General features: G+C 37.5%; 2 protein-coding genes across 3 annotated transcripts in view; one reads left to right on the top strand and one right to left on the bottom strand.

Annotated features, from left to right (window-relative positions):
• LOC139127622 (telomerase protein component 1-like) overlaps positions 1-11,674 on the bottom strand; it is a 104,417-nt gene extending 92,743 nt beyond the window's left edge. The window contains exons 1-3 of the mRNA XM_070693540.1: positions 11,527-11,674; positions 8,122-8,963; positions 5,179-5,313 (exon numbers count right to left, since the gene is read on the bottom strand). Coding sequence (XP_070549641.1) covers positions 5,179-5,313; positions 8,122-8,475 — 489 coding nt within the window. The 5' untranslated portion in view covers positions 8,476-8,963; positions 11,527-11,674. The remainder of the gene's footprint in view (positions 1-5,178; positions 5,314-8,121; positions 8,964-11,526) is intronic.
• A 4,372-nt stretch (positions 11,675-16,046) lies between these two features.
• The window catches only part of LOC139127588 (uncharacterized), a 35,532-nt gene continuing 31,683 nt past the window's right edge, over positions 16,047-19,895 (top strand). Inside the window, exon 1 of one of the 2 annotated variants that reach the window (XM_070693492.1) lies at positions 16,047-16,244. In XM_070693492.1, coding sequence (XP_070549593.1) covers positions 16,218-16,244 — 27 coding nt within the window. In that variant the 5' untranslated portion in view covers positions 16,047-16,217. The remainder of the gene's footprint in view (positions 16,245-19,895) is intronic. The other variant, XM_070693493.1, reaches the window with a different exon arrangement.

The raw sequence follows: 19,895 nt of genomic DNA, 5'->3' as shown, positions 1-19,895 counted from the left end.
TTAACAGGCCAGTTATGCTAACTTTTGATAATTTTTTCACCATTTTTGCCATGAATGTCCATCATAATTCCTTGTTCTACTCCCCAAGGCATGTTGATATACACAGTATTCAGCTTGTAAACTCAGCACATAAATGTGCAGACTGCATTGTTATTGTTGAAAAGTGACTTCTGGTCCAGACTAGAATTCAAATGTACACAATAACAATGCATTTTACAAAAAAACCCGCTAGGTTGACAAGCTAAATAGTACATGTGTAGGTGTTTCAACATTCTTTGGGGAATAGAATAAGACGTTGCGATTGATACAAAACAAAAATATTGAAAATATCATCAAACGTTAGCATTAATGGCCCTTTAAACACAGTATTTTATGAGTCACAGCTTGCTTGAGCAATGACAATACAAGCAGACTGCTCTCTGCCAAGCTTCATGCATTATAAGCATTCAGGGATGTTTGAATTGAAAATTAATTGCCCCACTGTCGACAGCAGCCACCACAATAGTCCATTTATACTAATCTTAATCTTCCGTTCACTCCCTTTTCTCATTATTTTTGTCATAATTTTACTGTACAGTAGTTTCTCGGTACTAAATGTAAATGAAGCTGAAGATGAAATGTTTCCAAAGAGTTCTAAGTGATTAACACACAGATAAAAATTTTACTATACCTCACAACATGTTGATTATTTAATGGCTCTGATGAGTTCACACAAACAGTATTTTTAAGATGCTATTTTGGTCTAGTTTTTATGCGGGCTCAGTTTGAAGCTTTTTGGAGTATATTGATGTTTTCACCATCTAATTTTTTGTGAAAATAAAAATATCTCATTTTTTTTCAACAGAAATAACAAACGGATGACAGCTTTTTTGCAAATGACCTCATTTTTCTTTCATTCATATTGAAAAATAAACATAAGTCCATATTATATTATTATCTGCAAGAATTATGAAAATAAAACCAGCTGGTGTTACACGGGATACTAAAACTTGATGGCTTAGACTACAAGCTGCAACAACAGCCACCCATGCAACAATAAGTCCTAATTTCAAGCAGTAGTGTAGTCGTGTGTGTGCAGCTATATTTAGTAACAAACCTGATATCACAATCAGAGCTATTGCAAATATCGTTAAAGGTATACTGTCACCTGTTCCAATTTTGCCACAGTTACCACGGAAAGAGAAAATCTAACCAATCACAGATTTTAAGAGGATGGCCCTTTTTTAAAAACAGCGCCCTCACATGGGCAGTTTGAATGCCAAGGAATGCTCCTTTGACCATATTTGGGCATATTTAGAATACAGGTGACTGTATACCTTTAAATGAGGGTTACATTTGTAATTTGTTTCTCTGGCACAACAATTTGAATGGTGACCCCTGATTTGTATTCTTACTGGTGCAAGAGAATGGTTGAAATTGAGGCATGTTTAGAGCAAAATTTTTAATAAGTCATTCAAAAAGCAGACTCTGACTATTGAATTCTGGTCTGGACAAGAATTAATTTGTCAACTACAACACTGATTATCATATATCCATGCCCATATCGCTTCATCCTGGTGATATTTAAATTACCATAAAATAGTGGATGTGATATTTCACGTTGAAATATGCAGACTAAACGTCATAAATTTGGGAATGTTCCCGAACTACATGAACGTTTGCAATTTGATGGTAAACAATGTTAACAAACAAAATGGCTGCCACTCTCCACCTGCGAAGCCATGTCGCCAGTAAAAATTTGAAGGGCTTTGAGGAACATGGATATTTCTGGTTGCTAAATACTTATAAAAATAAAGAAATAACATGTTGAGTTTTAATATGCTTTTGCATGGTTTTTTCTTTCAAAAGTTCTTGTATTTTTTACTTAAGACAAGACCTAGCAAACGTTCTGCACTTCGCACAGCATGGTCTACCTCTGAACAGGTGGTGAACCCGTGGCATGACCGCAACGCCGTACATGAGACGCCTGTTGACATGGCAAATCTCAGTGTAAACTATCGAAATGGCAACCCCCCTCCCTGCAAAAAAGTTCCTCCTGTGTGACAATTTTTGGATCCCGGTGTCTTTCTTCTTGGGTTTCATTGAGATATGGATGACTTGCAGCGATGTAGCGCGTGATGTTGACAGATCTTTGTACTGTTTACGAATGAAGCCTGTTCACACATATATTTAGATATTTATGCGCAAGGCGTTATAAAGCAAAGCCTTAAAATTTCAGGTTACTCATACTAAAATTCTGGGCATGTGTATATGATAAATCCATTATTACATTATTGCCTTTTGCTTCTTCGTATCAGCTGTCATGTCATTTGTGCTGCGTCAGACACTCGACTTCATCTCGTGTCTGACACCGCACAGATAACACTCATGCTGAAACCAGACACAGGAACAGGCAATATTGGAAAAAAGTATTGTATTTTATGTCAGATTCTTTGTTGCTGAAAAGGCTTGAACATTGTATCTCACTTTCAACATACCCCTTCTAGACAAACAATAAGAAAATGTATCAAGTTGCTGCAACGGTCTTCCAATGAATTTGTGATGGTGCATTGGCTAATTTGCATAAGTATATAATATCAATTATAATAATTTCTATGTTAAAGCTCCATGAGCTGTATCTTTTGGCTATTCTTTCAGAACTTGTTTTGTGGTTTCCCTACACGTTCTGCATTGAATACCTGAACTATAACTTCATGCCAAGTATTTAACATATCAACACAACCTAAATGAATATAATCTCCATTTTTATTGGTCAAAATTGTATTCAGGTCCGGACTAGAATTCATTTGTGAACAATAAAAAATGATCACTACACACGTACAAGCTGTGTTGACAAAAAGAATTCTCAAAATTTCAGCATGACAAACGAATTAGAGTCAGACACAGTAGTTGATATCCAGAAGCAGAATACCGAAAAACTTGCCACAAGTTACAGCTTATGTCCCTTTAATGTTTTTTAGCTCACGTGTGTAAACACGTGGGCTATTGTCATAGCGATGTCTGTCTGTCTGTCCGTGTGTGTGTGTGTGTGTGTGTTAGTGTGTGTGTGTGTGTGTGTGTGTCTGTCTGTCTGTTTACACGATAACTCAAAAACGCCTGAACAGATTCAAGTCAGATTTGGTACACAGGTACTATGTGCTACTTGCAAGAACTGATTAGATTTTGGTTAGTGTGGCTTGCATATTAATGAAGTTATGCAATATCGTTTTTTTCCATACAATGGTTTCCCTATGGAGACGGTAATGACAGTGTAGACATATATCAAGAAGTACTGCACAAAATTTCATGAAACTTTTCACAGATGACAAGCTAAGAACATTATGATGATACTGTGAGTGTCATGTCAATTATCTTCTCATTTGCATATTTAATGAACTTTTGGTATTTGTGAGATAACTCTGAAATTCCTGCACCAAACTTGATGATACTTGCAACAAATATTGATCTGATATATATCTAATTATACTTAGAAGCATTAGTCAGTGTAAAGTTAATAAATAGCTCATTTGCATATTTTATGAAGGTTTGTAATTAGTCATATAACTCCGATATAACTTCACCAAATGTGATGAAATCTGCTGCAAATACTGATCCGACTGATATCTAACTGTAGTGTAAAGCATTTAGTAGTGTGAAATTAATTAAGGGTTCATTTGCATATTTAATGAACTTTGTACTTAGGTATATAACTCTGAAATTACAGCACCAAAGTCAGTGAAACTGGGTACAAATATTGTTTTGATAAATATCTAATTGTACTGAGAAGCATTGGGCAGTGTCAAGTTAATAAATAGATCATTTGCATATTTTATGAAGTTTTGTAATTAGTCATATAACTCCAAAATAACTGCACCAAATGTGATGAAATCTGCTGCAGATACTGATCCGACAGATATCTAACTGTGGTATAAAGCATTTAGTAGTGTGAAGTTAATTAAGGGTTCATTTGCATATTTAATGAACTTTGTAATTAGGTATATAACTCTGAAATTACAGCACCCAAGTCAGTGAAACTGGGTACAGATATTGTTTTGATAAATATCTAATTGTACTGAGAAGCATTTGGCAGTGTCAAGTTAACAAATAGGTCATTTGCATATTTTATGAAGTTTAGTAATTAGTGATATAACTCCAAAATAACTGCACCAAATGTGATGAAATCTGCTGCAGATACTGATCTGAATGATATCTAACTGTGGTTTAGACCATTTAGTTTGTGTGAAGTTAATTAAGGGTTCATTTGCATATTTAATAAACTTTGTAATTAGTGATATTACTCCAAAATTAAAGCATTAAATTTGATGAAACTTGCTACAGATGTTGATCTGATAAATATCCAATTGTACTGAGAAGCATTGAGCAGTGTCAAGTTAATAATTAGCTCATTTGCATATTCCATGAAGTCTTATAATTAGTCATATAACTCTGAAATAACTGCATCAAATGTGATGAACACTGCTGCACATACTGATACGACAGATATCTAACTGTGTTGTAAAGCATTTAGTAGTATAAAGTTATTAAGGGTTCATTTGCATTCATATTAATAAACTTTGTAATTAGGTATATAACTCTGAAATTTCGGCACTAAAATTTGGTGAACCATGCTACAGATATTGATTTGATAAATATTTAATTGTGCTATGAATCATTGAACAGTGTCAAGTTAATGTGGGGTTTATTTGCGTATTTAATGAACTTTGTAATAAGTGACATTACTCTAAAATTACAGCATTAAATTAAATAAAACGTGCTACAAATGTTGATCTGATGGATATCTAATTGTCCCATAAAGCATTGAGCAGTGTCAAGTTAATTGACAGCTCATTTGCATATTAAATAAAGTTTTGTAATTAGTGATTAAACTCTGAGAGTACTGTGCGAAGTTTAAAAAAACCTGCTACATATACCGGTAGTGATAACATATATCTCATTGTTCTGTGAAGCGTACTACTATTAATGAACCTGTTGTAAAACACGTGAGCATATTCAGTTCATATCTGGTTATTATTTTACCATAGTAAACAATATGACCACTTTGCTTTATTTGCTTTGGGAAAAGCACTGAGGTGATTGAGAAAATTCTCAAAGAAATAAATATAATCATGAAATCATTAAGAAAGCTTACAGGTGATGCACAATTTGGAGTAAGAAGTACCCGAGTATGTGAACACTCACTTTCAGAATGAATTCTGGGTCGTATGCAATGACTTGGTCAGCCAACACCATCAAACGTCGTCTTGTTGCGTCACTGCTTTCATGGAAATCTGGACTGCCCAGCAACGACGCACTCACACCATTTATGAAAGACGTCTGCAGAGAAAAAAAATTTGCAATGGCAATTAAAAACAAATTTTCCAAAACACATGCATACATACCATGAAGGACTTAATGAAGTTCATTCTTATCATCTAAAAGCGTGTAAATTAACAAGCAAAGTGTTCCCAGTATACCGTAAATGCGTATACAGTTAAGCTGTGTTATTGACATTTTTATCTCCTGGCCAACATTTTATCAGTGATTTTCCAAAAAAGTCATTATACTTTGCAATCCATGGATTTGAGTTCGTATATCAGCTCTGCCACACACTTTCATGGATATTTATGTTCGTGGTTGGTTTGGCTAAGTCAAAGGTCAAAAAAGATTTACTGTTTTCCTGTGTCACTAACAAGAGAAAAAAACATTTTTATTTTATCCCGTTTGTGTTACACCAAGTGCCTACACTGTTACCAGTAAAAAAATTAACGAGTGATATTTTCATGTCTTTCTAAACAATAGATCAGTTTACAATCAGAAATTCAAAATGTCTATCTATTGATCACATACTGTTACCGTTTTTGGATTTTTATTACAATCAGCTACGTTTTGATGTAGCTAAAAGGATGTCCAACCATTGAAAATTTAGGGCATGCCTGAATATTAGCGGCATCTTAAATCAGCGAATCAACCGACTTTCTTAAATTAGCTGAAAAAGGATGCCAGCTGAAAAAGTTGTTTTACAGAGCATGGTTGTGTGCCTGCTTCAGTTGTAGACACTGCAACCCCTACCCACTTGCTGCGGTTTAGCGCAAAACTAATTTCATGTGAATTTATTTTCACATATTTGTGGACTTACACGAAATACGTCAATATACATGTAATTCCATGTGATAAATTGATGATTTTATGGTAGTTCATTATAAATCAATTGTGAACCGTTTGTTATCGTATTTACTGTAAAATGTCTGACGAAGTTGTCATTGAGTGACAGATGGCAGACATAGTGCCCTAAGGGCAAATAAGAAACACTATTTATTTATGACTTACTCCTTTCTGTCAAAAAAACATTCCTGAATATTTACAAAAATATGGCCGAGTGACAGATAAAAAATATTTCTACTACATGAAATATCATTGGTATGGCATACCGGTACATATGTACTTGTACATGAAGGGTGCTAACAGGATTTGAAAAACACACAACCATACATGTTCATTGTAGATTCACTGGAACCATATTCACACAGCGCGTATTGTAAATGATACAGCCTACATTCTGAACATCTTAAATCACCCTGCTTTTGGTTGTTTTGGTCGCCAAAATTTCCACATATTTGATGTCACGTTGGGACAATTCCTGGTGACTCAATGTCCTGCCATATGGAATTTGGATTGTAGTAAAGAACAATGTGGCACTGGCCTTTGAAGTAAATATGGTTCAACCACAGGCTGAAAGACTGAACATATGCCTATGGTATAAGTATTAGCTAGCGCATGTTTTAATGTTTTCAGTAGATCTCTAAAATCTGGTTTAAAGGCAATTACATGCAGATATAAACCATACATCTGTTGTACAATACATGCAGTTCCACAACATGTTACTATGTATAGTAAAGTACAGTGTACCATTAACACTTTGAGTGCTGTAATTTTTCCCGCCAAAATTTTAGTGCCAGATTTTACCAATTTTTACAAATTTTTCTGTTTTTGTTTTTCTCCCGCCAAAATTTTAGTGCAAAATTTTACATATTTCTATGAATTTGTCTGTAATTTTTTGATAATTTTGGACCATATGGACATCACATTTCATTTGCTACTGTTTTTTCTCAAAATTTTGGCAAAAATCTGAGAAAAATTGGTTGGGGTTTATTTTCTAAAGAGGACAAAAATAGACCTTGGCACTCAAAGGGTTAATATGACTCCTTTGTTCCTACTGAAAGACTAATGTTTGGAACTCATACTGCTAACTCCAAGTAGAATCCATATATACATATACACCCTTATCCTGTCAAGTCACCATCAGTTAAAGCTGGTTAACCCTTGCGCGCTTTAATTTTTTCCCCCCAAATTTTCAGTGCAACATTTTATCAATTTTTATGAAATTTTCTCTATTTGACAATTTTGGATTAAATAGACACCACATTTTATTGGCTACAGTTGTGCATTAAAAGTTTGGCAAATACTGGGAAAAAATTGACTGGAGTATATTTTATTAAAGTGACAAAAATTGACTTTAGCTCTCATTAAAACCAAAGAGGCATTACATGTCCTACAAATGTATATTGTGATTCTCTCAGAATGTTTACCCTTCGACCACAATGGTTTGCTCCAAACCTATTCTTATCAATGGTGCATGTGGACCTGTTTATTAATCGCTTGGGGGTGAACAGATTAGCAATACCTTTCATCAAAAGAAGTATTACACGTGACCTTGTGCAACAGGTGGTGATTACAATGTTGTTAATATTCTATCAAAACCTGTGACACATATTGATTCATCAATGTCAATGTCGTTAAAACCTAAAAATATCACTTTTCTCATACCTGCCATTATTGTAAGTTTGTACAATGCCTAAGACAGTCATTAAAGTCTCTGGCTGTCAACCATACTTCAATATCAATCACGTGATCAAGACAAGTGACCCGTGACAGAGTCGTTACCAAGTGACGGGCAAAGCAATGTCGTTGTCTGCACATCGCAATGCACATGGTTCACGCACTTCGCCTGTCAGTTGGAAATTTGAATACACACATGAATAGATATGACAATCATTTGATAGAATTGTAAACGTTTCAGAGTCTGAATATCTGTCCCTGAGGCGTGTTCTACCTTAATAACACAGTACCCAGGAAAGCACTAACCTTTAAGACGTTGATCTTTTTCACTGGCTTTACAGATTTCTGAACTGTCACATCCAAATCCGGTGCCAGAAAATCAGGAATAGTGACTTCAGGATCACCATCCTCAAGTTTGAAATCATACTCCCGGATGCCAAAATCAGCATATACCCTGTCTGTCCTGGCTGCAGTTGGCAATGTATTGTGGGTAGCTTTCTTTGATTTTTTCACCGCTGGTTGTTTGGAGCGCAGTAGAGTTGAGGTCAGTAACGGGGAAGATGTTAACCTCGAACCAGAGGCTGAGGCTATACTTGGTGATTTTTTGGTACTCAGCGTTGAAGTCAAACCGAGTCCAAGATTTGGTGATGTTGTACTCATTTTGAAAGTAAACTTGTCCGGTCCGTGACCTTCTGTGTACCACTGGTCTTGGAGACACTATGGCTTGTTCTGCTGAGAGTAAGATTTGACGTCAATGACGAGCTCACTTCATGTTTCTTTTTTCCCTTGTCTTTGTTTTTTGCAGGTAATTTTCTCGAAGCTGAGTCAACTTTTGACGGTGACTGCACAAAACTACTGAGCGTTGATTTCCCAAGGAGCAGGGACCTGCTTTTCCCAGATAACAATGATGATGATAGCAATGCAGTAGATCCCTGAGAACTTGTGGCTGTCAGAGTGCGGGCTGAAGATGTCTTTAGCTTCAAAGAAGATGTAGTAAGTTTGCCACCAGGTGAGCCTGCATCAGTCAAGAGGCTCCTTGTCCTGGAACCCGACAGTAAAAGTTTATTTTCTGATCCGATACCAGTCAGCCGCAGTGACTGTTTATCAGTCTTCGAAGTCATCTTTGGAACTCTAACGAGTACACATTCCTGAAAAATATACAAAACAGAGGTAGAATTTTTGTGTGACTTTCTAAAAGTTTGCATTTTATTTACTCCAATTCAGACCAACACATTCAGTACAGAACTGGGGTCATGACATTCTCTCCAGCAGTCACAGTTTATATTGATCTTGGTGAGAGGGCAGTGATCAATATTATATATATATATATATATATATATATATATATATATGTAGACATTGTAGCGAACAGTCTACCAGCTTGTCTCCTTGCTTACATGTACGATCATAAGCTATGATACTGATTGACAGTAAGGCAGCTCTTCTCAGTTCTATTTCGGTAAAATATGTAAAATATTTACACACACTTTGCATATGAGGTACTGTAGTTGATTGGAGGGGGGAGGTAGAGGATCAAATCCAATGGCCATCATTACTGCATACTCACTTTTGACCAATATTTAACCCTTTGAGTGCTGTAATTTTTCCCACCAAAACTATAGTGACACATTTTACCAATTTTTATGAATTTTTCTGCAATTGTCTTTTAAATTTTGGACCAGGTGGATAGTACTTATTATAAACTCCAGTTTTTGGTCAAAATTTAGGGAAAAATCATAACAAAATGTTCTTACCTCAAAAAATTGTCTGGGTTATACTTTATACAGGCAATAAAAACTGACTTTGGCGCTCAGACTGTTAAAGTTGCAAGAACTGGCTTGGCTGTTACTGATTGTGATTTGAACGGAGATTAATCAGTCACTACAGCAAGAAGTTTTGTACTCTACAAAACTAAATTGTTGCATTCTGGGTACGACTTTTAATTAGTGGACACAAGAAATTTTGTTTGAATTGTTGGTAACCTAGGGAGTACACTACCACTCTCACTCCCATCAGAGCCCCCTCAGAAAATCCCTTTTAGTTCACAACCAAAGGTGTGTCCAATAATCTGCAGTTGTCCTGCATTAAGTTTCTGCAGAAGATTGCTGCAAACAGTAATACGTCACTTTTTGTCATAGTTTTGATCGATCACTCCACTTCCTGTGGGGGTAACTTTGGTGAGAGGCCTATGACGATAGCATACCGGTACTAGAAATTTGCACCCAATTGTAAGCAATCAGTCCACAAGCCAATATACACTAGACTCTGCAATTTCTTACACTTGTTCCAAGTCTGTGGGCATATAACTTTCAAAACATATAATAAATTGAAGGACTAAATAAACATCGGCAGACCGTCGGGCTAGTGGTAGGTTGTTGCGTAGATCATGGGGTTAACGCCTTGGCCAGCTAGCAACTCAGCTGCCGAGAGAAGCCAGGCATCTGGGGGCCAGTCCAAACACACTTCTGCTTCTGTCATGCCATGTTGCTAGATATCTGATGGTTATAATGTCTGGACGTTCCACTGCTCCGAAATTCGTTTGTCTGATTCTATAATCTGATTATCTTCTGTTTAATTAAATAGGATATTTTCCCCAAATGATTCCTAGTACATGGAGTTTCACTACAATTGCATCATACTTGTTACCAGGCAACGTGAAAAAAGTGCAATCATCTGCAAAATTCCCCCCCCCCCAACCAGTGATGATGCAATAGCCAGACACAGGAAAGTGCTATAGAGGAAATGATATGACTGATTCAAATACCAACACATACCAACGCTTATCTGCAAAATCAACAATTTGGTAGACATTGGTAAATATGGTAATTGATATGTTAAAATAACCCATTGCAAATATAAAGTGTACATTCCTCCCTGGCATCATGGAGGCCTGTCTCTACTCCCACGCTGAATATCAAAAGCAAGATCTACCTCCATGCTCTCAGGATCTCATCAGTGGACCATTTTATATGGAACGGTGTGAAAATCGAGGAAGTTCCTCTTTGCTGCCTGTCTCCTGACTTAAGTGCGGTTAGCTGCAGTACCGTGGGCTCGAGGTTTTGCCTGGGTATTTGGGTCGTTCTGGTTTTGCCGTCCGATCCAAATACCCAGGCAAAAACCTCGAGCAACGGTACTGCAGCTAGCCTATAGTGCTGTTTGATTGCTCCAGAACTGAGAGTAAAAATACCTGCCTAGTGCAACCAATGCCATGGTACCGAACTCGTCGAAATAGGTCACAAGCACAGTCGCCTGTAGTTCAATACACGGCGAAGGCCGCTGTATGAATAACAAATGTGCCTTTCTGGTACATACAGCGGCCTTCGCCGTGTATCGAGCCATGGAGCTACCAAAAGACTCAATATCGAACCACACGTGACTGTGATCACAACCCAAGACCGGCATCTTAAAAGTTGTACGCTGAACTCTGCACCACAAGTCGGCCGAGATAGAAATGGCAACCCAACAACGGACTTGTAAGCGACGTTGAACTTTGCCAGATGCACGAATGAAGCCAATCCCGTGGACAACTGTGTGTGACCAAGCGATCACTAACGAAATCGCAGATTGAACTAACAAGTGTGATTTCAAGGGGGAAGGCTAACTACGGGCTCGGACATCATCAATGCGGAAGTCAAACATTCAGCACGAAACATAACACTAGCCTTCAAGATCACAGAAATATTAGTACTGAAAGTTGTGGCATGTACTCACCTAAAATTTGTGAAGTAATGCACAATTACACGATGTCCGTAGGTTTAGGTTCTTCGTGCAAAGTAATGTCGTTAGTATTTTCTCACGCAATGCTGAGAAACTGTCCACCTCAGCAGTACAGCATTCCTGCAGCAATGTTGCATCACAAGGTGTCATAGCCTCGCTTTCGTCAAGGGCGCCGTGTCGCCTTGGTGAAAGGTTATAGGTCATTTGAACAAAGGAGCATCCGCAGGTAAAAATCGTGTCAGACCTATCTTATATCGTCAGTCTGTCAGACAGCAATTTATCTTATACGCAATGTTGCAGTCAGGACGCGCCCTTGCGACAATGTCCCTAAAACCGAACTCGTTGTCCCACATTCTAGGGCACTGCGGGTCAATTTGGGCGCACTCATGATATGAGTCGACTGTGTTCAATGGGTGTAGTCTGCAAGGTAGTTGTGTTATTATTAATAACGCCCTGTTTTAGTATCGAGCACTGTAATTTTCCACGAGGATACGATGCTATCTAGAGACAGCGTCGTTTCCATGGCATTACTCGGTGTCAACCTTGACAAAGGGGAAATGCCCATTCAACCATTTCGCCGGAGTAAATAAATATTGCAAAGGTATTGTCCAGGGTGTATTTTCATTAGAACTGCTGAGGATAATGCTCTTTTTGTCAACCTCGGGCCTTACCCTTTTAAAGGAGCGAGGCGGCAAGATTGCGGCGACGTTTATCATTCAAGATGCCTCGGCCGAGCAACACAGGGACCGTCAGAGCTCCAAAAATGTAGCTTTGAGTTCATTTCGATAAAAACTTAATGTTTACTGATATTTTCGTCATGAAAACTAAATAAACGCTCGATGACAGTGTTAATTTTTGAAATCTGACACGTTTTTACACTTACTTTTCGTCGATTTTGTTCGGAAAATTAGAGAGAAACGATGTCTCGTGCAAATTGTCCGGGTGTGTTTATCCTAATCAGTCACGTGTTAGCTCTGCTGGACTCCTTGTTACGGCTTACGCTTAGCAGTCGACTTAGGTTGCAGCTGATACGTTCATAAGCATGCTATGACTAAACGATGCTGCGTTACAAACCATGATCATGTTCGTGCGAATTTGTGGCAATCATAACATAGCAATGGGTCAAATCAATATTTTCAGATTTCTTCATTGGGCAGAGAATCGGAAAGTTATTTGCGTATTTGCTTTTTCGTATTGTTCCTGTTGTCCTTATTTCATAATTATCAACATCTTACTTCGAAACGTCACTTTTACCATGGAGGTACCTCCATGCTTTTACATCAGACGATACAGAATTTCGGTCTGAAGAAATAAGACGAGTGGAAATTTGGTCATACAACAAGCTATTTCGAAATTGAGTGCTTTCTTGGACCGCGCTTGCTTTCCGATAGTCGATACTGTGAGATTGGACAAGCCGCTTAAAGGGGCAAACTGACTAACTGTACACAACTTTCAAAGGAGAATAAAGGACTAGAATCACATAAACAATCAATGTCAACAACTACTGATGCGAGAACAAGGGATTGAAGACTGCCCCTTTTAGCCTGTGGTTTGCTAATCTGCTGATTAAACTATTGAATAGAAAGCATTTACAGCGAATAAAGTTACAGTTAAAGCCCATATAGCTGTGAATTTTATGCATTATTTTCATGATATTATTTTCAAACCATAGCTGGTTCGTGTAAATGTGCTAACTGAAGGATTTGTATAGAAGTATCACTGCTCGTTGAATTGATTTGGACCATGCCTACACGTTTAACAAGCTGAATAATAAACGGGTGCTGCACTCATTAAATGGTGCCCCAATGGAAAAGTACAAAAACAGTATTTTCTGCACATACAAATTTAATTGTTGTAATCTTTATTTCGTCTTTAATGTAAAATGGCGGGAAATCTAAAATGATGTTAAAGCGTTTGAATTTACATGCCACTTTCGACACTGATGACAGTGTTATACACTTTTTTCAGTCTTTAATGGGTCTTATTCAAAGAAAAGTCTTGGAAAAGTGAGGATATTTTAGGTCGGTTTATTAGGGGCAACATCAAAAGTTCAATATAATAAATCTAACTTAATTGCTTAAGTTTGGCCTCAGACCCCCCCCCCCACCCCCCTTCTAACTTAACTGACCTAAAATTGAAAAACATTGCGGACTCATACCCTGTACTAATTCTTTCAAACGACGTACCAATGTACCATTGAATTAAATAAAAATTGAAAACCATTATAAAGTAACAAAAATACGGGTGACTGGATCGGTTTTAGCGTACAAAAAACAGCCTTGAAATCGTAAAATTTGCCAAAAAGACGTAAAATCGTTTTTGACTGCACAGAAATTAATTTGGCCGAAAACCCCCCACCCCCAAACTTAAGCAATTAAGTTTTTTTTCAAACATCGATCTTTTGACGTCGCCCCTTACACATTCGAAATTGACCATAAGCGACAATATGTGCCAGCAATTGCTGTCCAGTGTTGACTTAATCAGCGTAGTCCGCTTAGCGGCTTACGGTTGCCACAGGCCTACGGTGGCCTTTGTTGGCGATATAGATCAGTCAAATAATATGTGTTCCACAGACAAATCTATAGTATGTAAACAGGGGACAAAAGTCAGTCCCCTAGGGTGGGAATGGGTAGGGTTCTTTGTGCAACGGTTTATTTTTTTATTTTATTAATTTTGACTGTGATATTTAAAATAAAGTCTGACTGCTTTCTTTATTACCTACAAGTCCTTCTCCAAACTGTGTATACACCGTAATTGCTCTGCAAATATTGTCAACTGGCTAATCGGCTGTGCGTATCAGCGGATTTAATTCAACACCACAGCTGTCTGCGGGCCGGCGCTACATGCAGCCAACACGAGAGAAAAGTCATGCGCGCGGCCATTGGGCTATTGCAGCTAGGGGTGAGGTATAACACCGAATAAATTCAGTAGATTTTTGATCGGAATCTAAGCTTCATCAATTTCGCAAAATCATCATAGAACATGTTTTGAGGGCTTACACCAATTTTACTCCTTTTTTACCTTGACCAAAAATTTAGAGGGGAAAGTAGAGTTGTTCGTAACTGCCCTCCCACTGCTAGCGTACACGGAAAACGTGCCCTCCAAATGAGTTTTGATGCCCACTGCCCTCAAGTATCGATGGCCTGTCCGCTCCCCACTCCCCACAACCACGGTTACTCTGGAGTTAGCGTGCCTTAACACAACTTCCCACTGCCTCCCCCTACTACTGAATTTCCCCGACGTTGTACGATAAATTCCCACTGGGCAAACAAGATCAACACAAAACCGTACCAGCAGCTAACAGTATACTGAATATACTTAGGAACATTGCTCCCCTCTACGTTAGGCGCTTAATCTCCCCTCAAGTTATATCATCAACAACGGCTTTCCCCTCCCTCTATGTATTTTCCGGTACCCACTGTCAAAAATTTTCTCCCTGCCTGCTGAAGATAATGAAATTTCGTCGCCACCCTCGGTAGATATCGATTAATCCTACCCGCCCGCTGATTTAGTTTTGAAATTTGCTCGCCCGCTGAAAAACTTCGCACGAACAGCTTTGTTGGCGGCACAGCCATTTTAACTCATACTGCACGGCACCCAGTCAAGGGCCAGGCCTGGCGAAGACATCACAGTCGAAAGCGCTCCACCAAATCCCCACCTTTTAAAAGAGTGCATGGTTCAATAACCGAGCTAAGTTTAATAGAGTTCATGAAGCACTCGCATCGTGCCCTATAAGAAAGTCATTAGCCACCCTCAATACAGTAGCCAATCACACACTTTCCGCCGAAACTTCTGACCAATCAATAGTCAGTAAATTCCCGCCTCTGTTTACTTCATTTGTAGCAAGCAATCATACAGTAGCCGCCACAGGCCCGAAAATGGCCACTATACCGCCAGCCGTTATATTTCTTCCTCCAGTGCTCTACGCTAACTGCTCACTAAGAGGCCGTAGATAATGAAAACACGCTCATGTAAAAGCAATTTCTGTGTTCAGGGGGAGGAGGTTCGGCTGTATTTCGATTAGCGTGCGCAAAAATTGCACGACATGATTTTATATCGCAACATCTCGCTACACGTTTTTATGTTTCGCAAAATACCGCACTCTATTGTTCGGCGCGGCGTGTACCAGTCAAGTGCGCTACACCAGCATTCCTGTTTAGCGCGCGAGTAAAAACAAAAGGCGATCATTTTGGATACACTGTTTCAATTCATTTCATTTTGTCGGTTGCATTATTGTCGAGTTTGCCCTGAACAAAGATTGATTTTAGAGGTATGCCCGGGATGAGCATGATTTCATAGCGACAAATTTATCGATTGTTCGTAAGCTGATACAGACTGAGGCTTGGTTGGGATTTTCGCACTTCCAAACTTTCGTTCAGAGGAGGGGAGGGTTTAGGCCAAACGCACCTAGTTGCGTTCACTCAGTGTGCGCATGTTTTAATTATCCATGGCCCCTAACATATCTATACGCTGACTTATAAAAGTGTCCAGTTACAGATCTACAGCTATTGAAAAATATTTGTGCTGGGCGATGCAAAGGGTCGCGCAGGCTGAACATTTGCGGCAGTAACAATATCCCCGAGAGGCTCGGTCTTTGGTTTGAATACAGGAAGTCGGTCATACAATACTATAAGAGAGTCGAACTGCAAAAATTCGAAGTCGTGTCCAGCAGTCAATTGGAATTTATGGAAGTTTGCCGAGAAACAGACAGGGTAAGCATACAATTTTGTATCACGTCAAAGATCGCCTGCATGGAGTGAATTGTGAGATGTGGTCGATCTAGCACGTGTTCCGTATACTCGAAGCATTCACTAAAAACAGATTTTCGACAAAGCTCGTGTAAAGAGGGGTCATACATGTTTTCAATTGCCCTTTTTCAAAAACATCTCCCGTGTGTCATATTGTATTTTAGTGTATCGCGAACTAAACTTTATAACGGAAAGTGAAAACACTTCCTACTGCTCTCTCTCTCTCTCTCTCTCTCTCTCTCTCTCTGTAATTTTCGCACCCTAAGGCCTCGTCTTGTGTGTATTTGCTTTCCATAAATGTGCTACGGGAAAATTCAACGAAGGGGAAACGCAGCTATCTGTTGGCAGGGTAACGTGCGTCGCTATGCGGGTCATCAAAAGTTCAACTCCGCCACGGATCGGGGTTGACCTTTGATGACCCGCGTAGTGACGCGATCCTGCCAACAGATAGCTGCGTTCCCACAGCTAGGTTCTACCACTCCCTAAGGTTTTCGACGATCAGTGACGCGTCGGATGCGTTCACTTTGATCACATAGGACACGTCATTGCGTGTTTTCATGGCGAATGAATGTGTTCAGAAATAGAATATGTGCGATCAACCGTTTCCTCATTCTGTCGTCTGCTTCAATAAGGCTTAGCGTCTCTGAAACCATAAACACGATTGGAACTAATTTGGGACAATGGGGTTGTTTTAACTTGCAAATGTTAGCTCATCTACTTTTCTTTTTAAATTACACACTTTTTTAATGAGTAATTTGTAAGGGCGGAAAATCGTGAAATAACTTCAAGACCTCAGGTAATTGCACAACCAGGCCACCGAATTCTAGGGAAATATTTATCGATTTGGGTTGAGGTGTTGATGTACACATCACATGATCCACAAGATGCTTATTTTCAGTTCCTCGTAGGTCCTCGTTAAGGTAGAGTGCACATCGGGAACTCTGAAACTTTTCCAGTTCTTTTCTGATCTACCACTTGTAAGGGTTAATTTTGAAGCTCTTGGTGTAAGCAAACTTTTCACGTCCTTACATGTATTGTTTCGAAAGCCGAAAGTTGTATTGCTCTCCTTACAGTTAAAACAGGGATGGCGACCATTTTTAATTTGAAATAAAGGCACATCTTGGGTAATTTGTTTTTCTAGCACCACAATTTGCTGCTTGATCCCCGAATTTTATTCTTGATTTTGAAAGAGAATGGTTGAAACATTCCTTAGGAATGTAAATTTAAACTGAACTTTTAAGTTTTTTTTCACTTTCGAGGCGCATACTACCTTAACCAGTTTCCAGGATATATTTTCTGACGTTAGCGGTCGATGTTTTGAAAATGAAGACAACGACGAATGATTTAGGGTAAGAGTGACTGTCACATCTCTGTGTCCATTATATTTTGTTTGAAATATAGTAAATGAAATGAAAAGTGACACATGCGGGACTCGAACCCACAGCCTATTTTTTGTATTGTATATAATGTACTTTGAATTTTTAGCATTTTTAAGTGTCGTTCCTTCATTTTTGATTTGAATTTGGAAAAAAGTTTCATACTTGATGAACAATAATGTATTATTACTATTACTATTATTGTTATTCTTTTTCTTATTTATTGATGTTATTGTTGTTGCTGCTACTACAGCTGCTGTCATCTCCTCGTCCGCTGGAATATAATATAAAATCGTTCCCACATGGCCGCTATTTGACAGTTTCTGAACAGCTTTTGTGCGCGAATAGCTTTGAATTCCTGCAGCATGAAAGGCATTGCTCCGGGCGTTATTCTACAGCTAATGACATTTGCTTCATTGGTCTACAGAATTGACTCTTGTCTGCAAGGTTGGTTCTTTGTGAGCGATGACATGTAAAAATGGAGCTAGCTAGCAGTTTGAGCTTCAAACGCATTACCACACGTTTGATTTTCCCATATTCAGAATAGATGTGTTTGTTCTGTTTGCAAAAAGATCAGAATAGAAAAAATGTTACATAGAGAGGACAATGCCTAGAAATTTCGAGGCTACTACTATTTTCATGAGATTCAATTTTTGATCGAACATACTTTTCACAATTCCACTTTTAAACCGAACATTCAACTATAAACACTCACAAATAAGATCGATGAAGCCACTTTTTCTGAATGACTATTTGAATGTACTTTATTTATTGCTTATCAAACTTAATATATTGATCCGAGTACATACCTATAATAAATTTATATATTTCTTTTTTGTATATTATATATATATATATATATATATATATATATATATATATATATATATATATATATAATAACACAGATTATTTCAAGTGCAAAATATTATACCTATACTTATTTCTTATCCATGTGTAAATTTCACGCATATTGCATGCAAATATATATATATTATATATATATATATATATATATATATATATATAATATTATAATATATATATATATTATATATATATATATATATATATATATATATATATATATAATGCCCAAGTTCAGAGGTTGCCATAAAGCCATTATGGTGATAACCGGAGGGGCACATTGTATAACATTGTGTGTGTGTGTATATATATATATATATATTATATATATATATATATATATATATATATATATATATATATATATATATATATATATATATATATATATATTTATATATATATATATATATATATATGTATATATATATATATATATATATATATATATATATATATATATATATATATATATATATATATGGTGATAACCGGAGGGGCACATTGTATAATATTGTATATATATATATATATATATATATATATATATATATATATATATATATATATATATATATATATATATATATATATATATATATATATATATAACAACAAAAGCAATACGTTGAAAACCCTGTTACCTGAACAGTCTTCAAAATAACTCCGTATAAGCAGCACACCTGAAAAAATACGATGCATTTTACCCTAAGAGGGGACCCTGAAATGTTTAGCAAAAATGAGATGATTTCAGTAAGATTATTCTCTCGACTGGTCGGCGAGGACAAGAAAATTTCACAGAAGCATGAATACAGTCGAGGTGAAAGGTCGTTCGTTTGCTGACGGATAGAGTCAAATACTAGAGCGTCTTATGTGACAGCGACGGATGGTAAACGAAGGCGGACAGGACGGGGAAGCAGTCGGCAATTTCATTATCGTGATCCCTGAAGCTATGGACCGGAAATCTCTATCCGTTTTTGCAAAGTGTTAGCTAAGGATATAACTGCATGCAGTAAAGCGCTATTGTAGATAAGATGAATAAAATGTTAATGTTGTTGTCATCGTTTTGGGATTCATGGCAACGCTTTACTAATGCACGATGAAACGACGAAATAAACTCATTCATAAATTAGGAAGCGAAATGTGAGTATAACAATGGTGGTAAATAACACTTAGGAAATGTACACATTCATATTTTGTGTCCAACAAGGCAAAAAGACAACCCAAACCGCCTAGCATCGTCATTTTTGAGAGAGGATTTTCTAAGAAATTTGTGATTTTTTCGGATTATTTGAAAATATGGATGGGCTAACAGGCATACGTTCAGATAAATATTAACCTCAGTTGAACAAACATAGACATATGAAAGAAA

The sequence above is a fragment of the Ptychodera flava genome, unplaced genomic scaffold (assembly GCF_041260155.1).
Source record: "Ptychodera flava strain L36383 unplaced genomic scaffold, AS_Pfla_20210202 Scaffold_33__1_contigs__length_2856901_pilon, whole genome shotgun sequence".
NCBI classification, from domain to species: Eukaryota; Metazoa; Hemichordata; class Enteropneusta; family Ptychoderidae; genus Ptychodera; species Ptychodera flava.
This window is presented reverse-complemented; position numbering and strand designations above follow the sequence as displayed.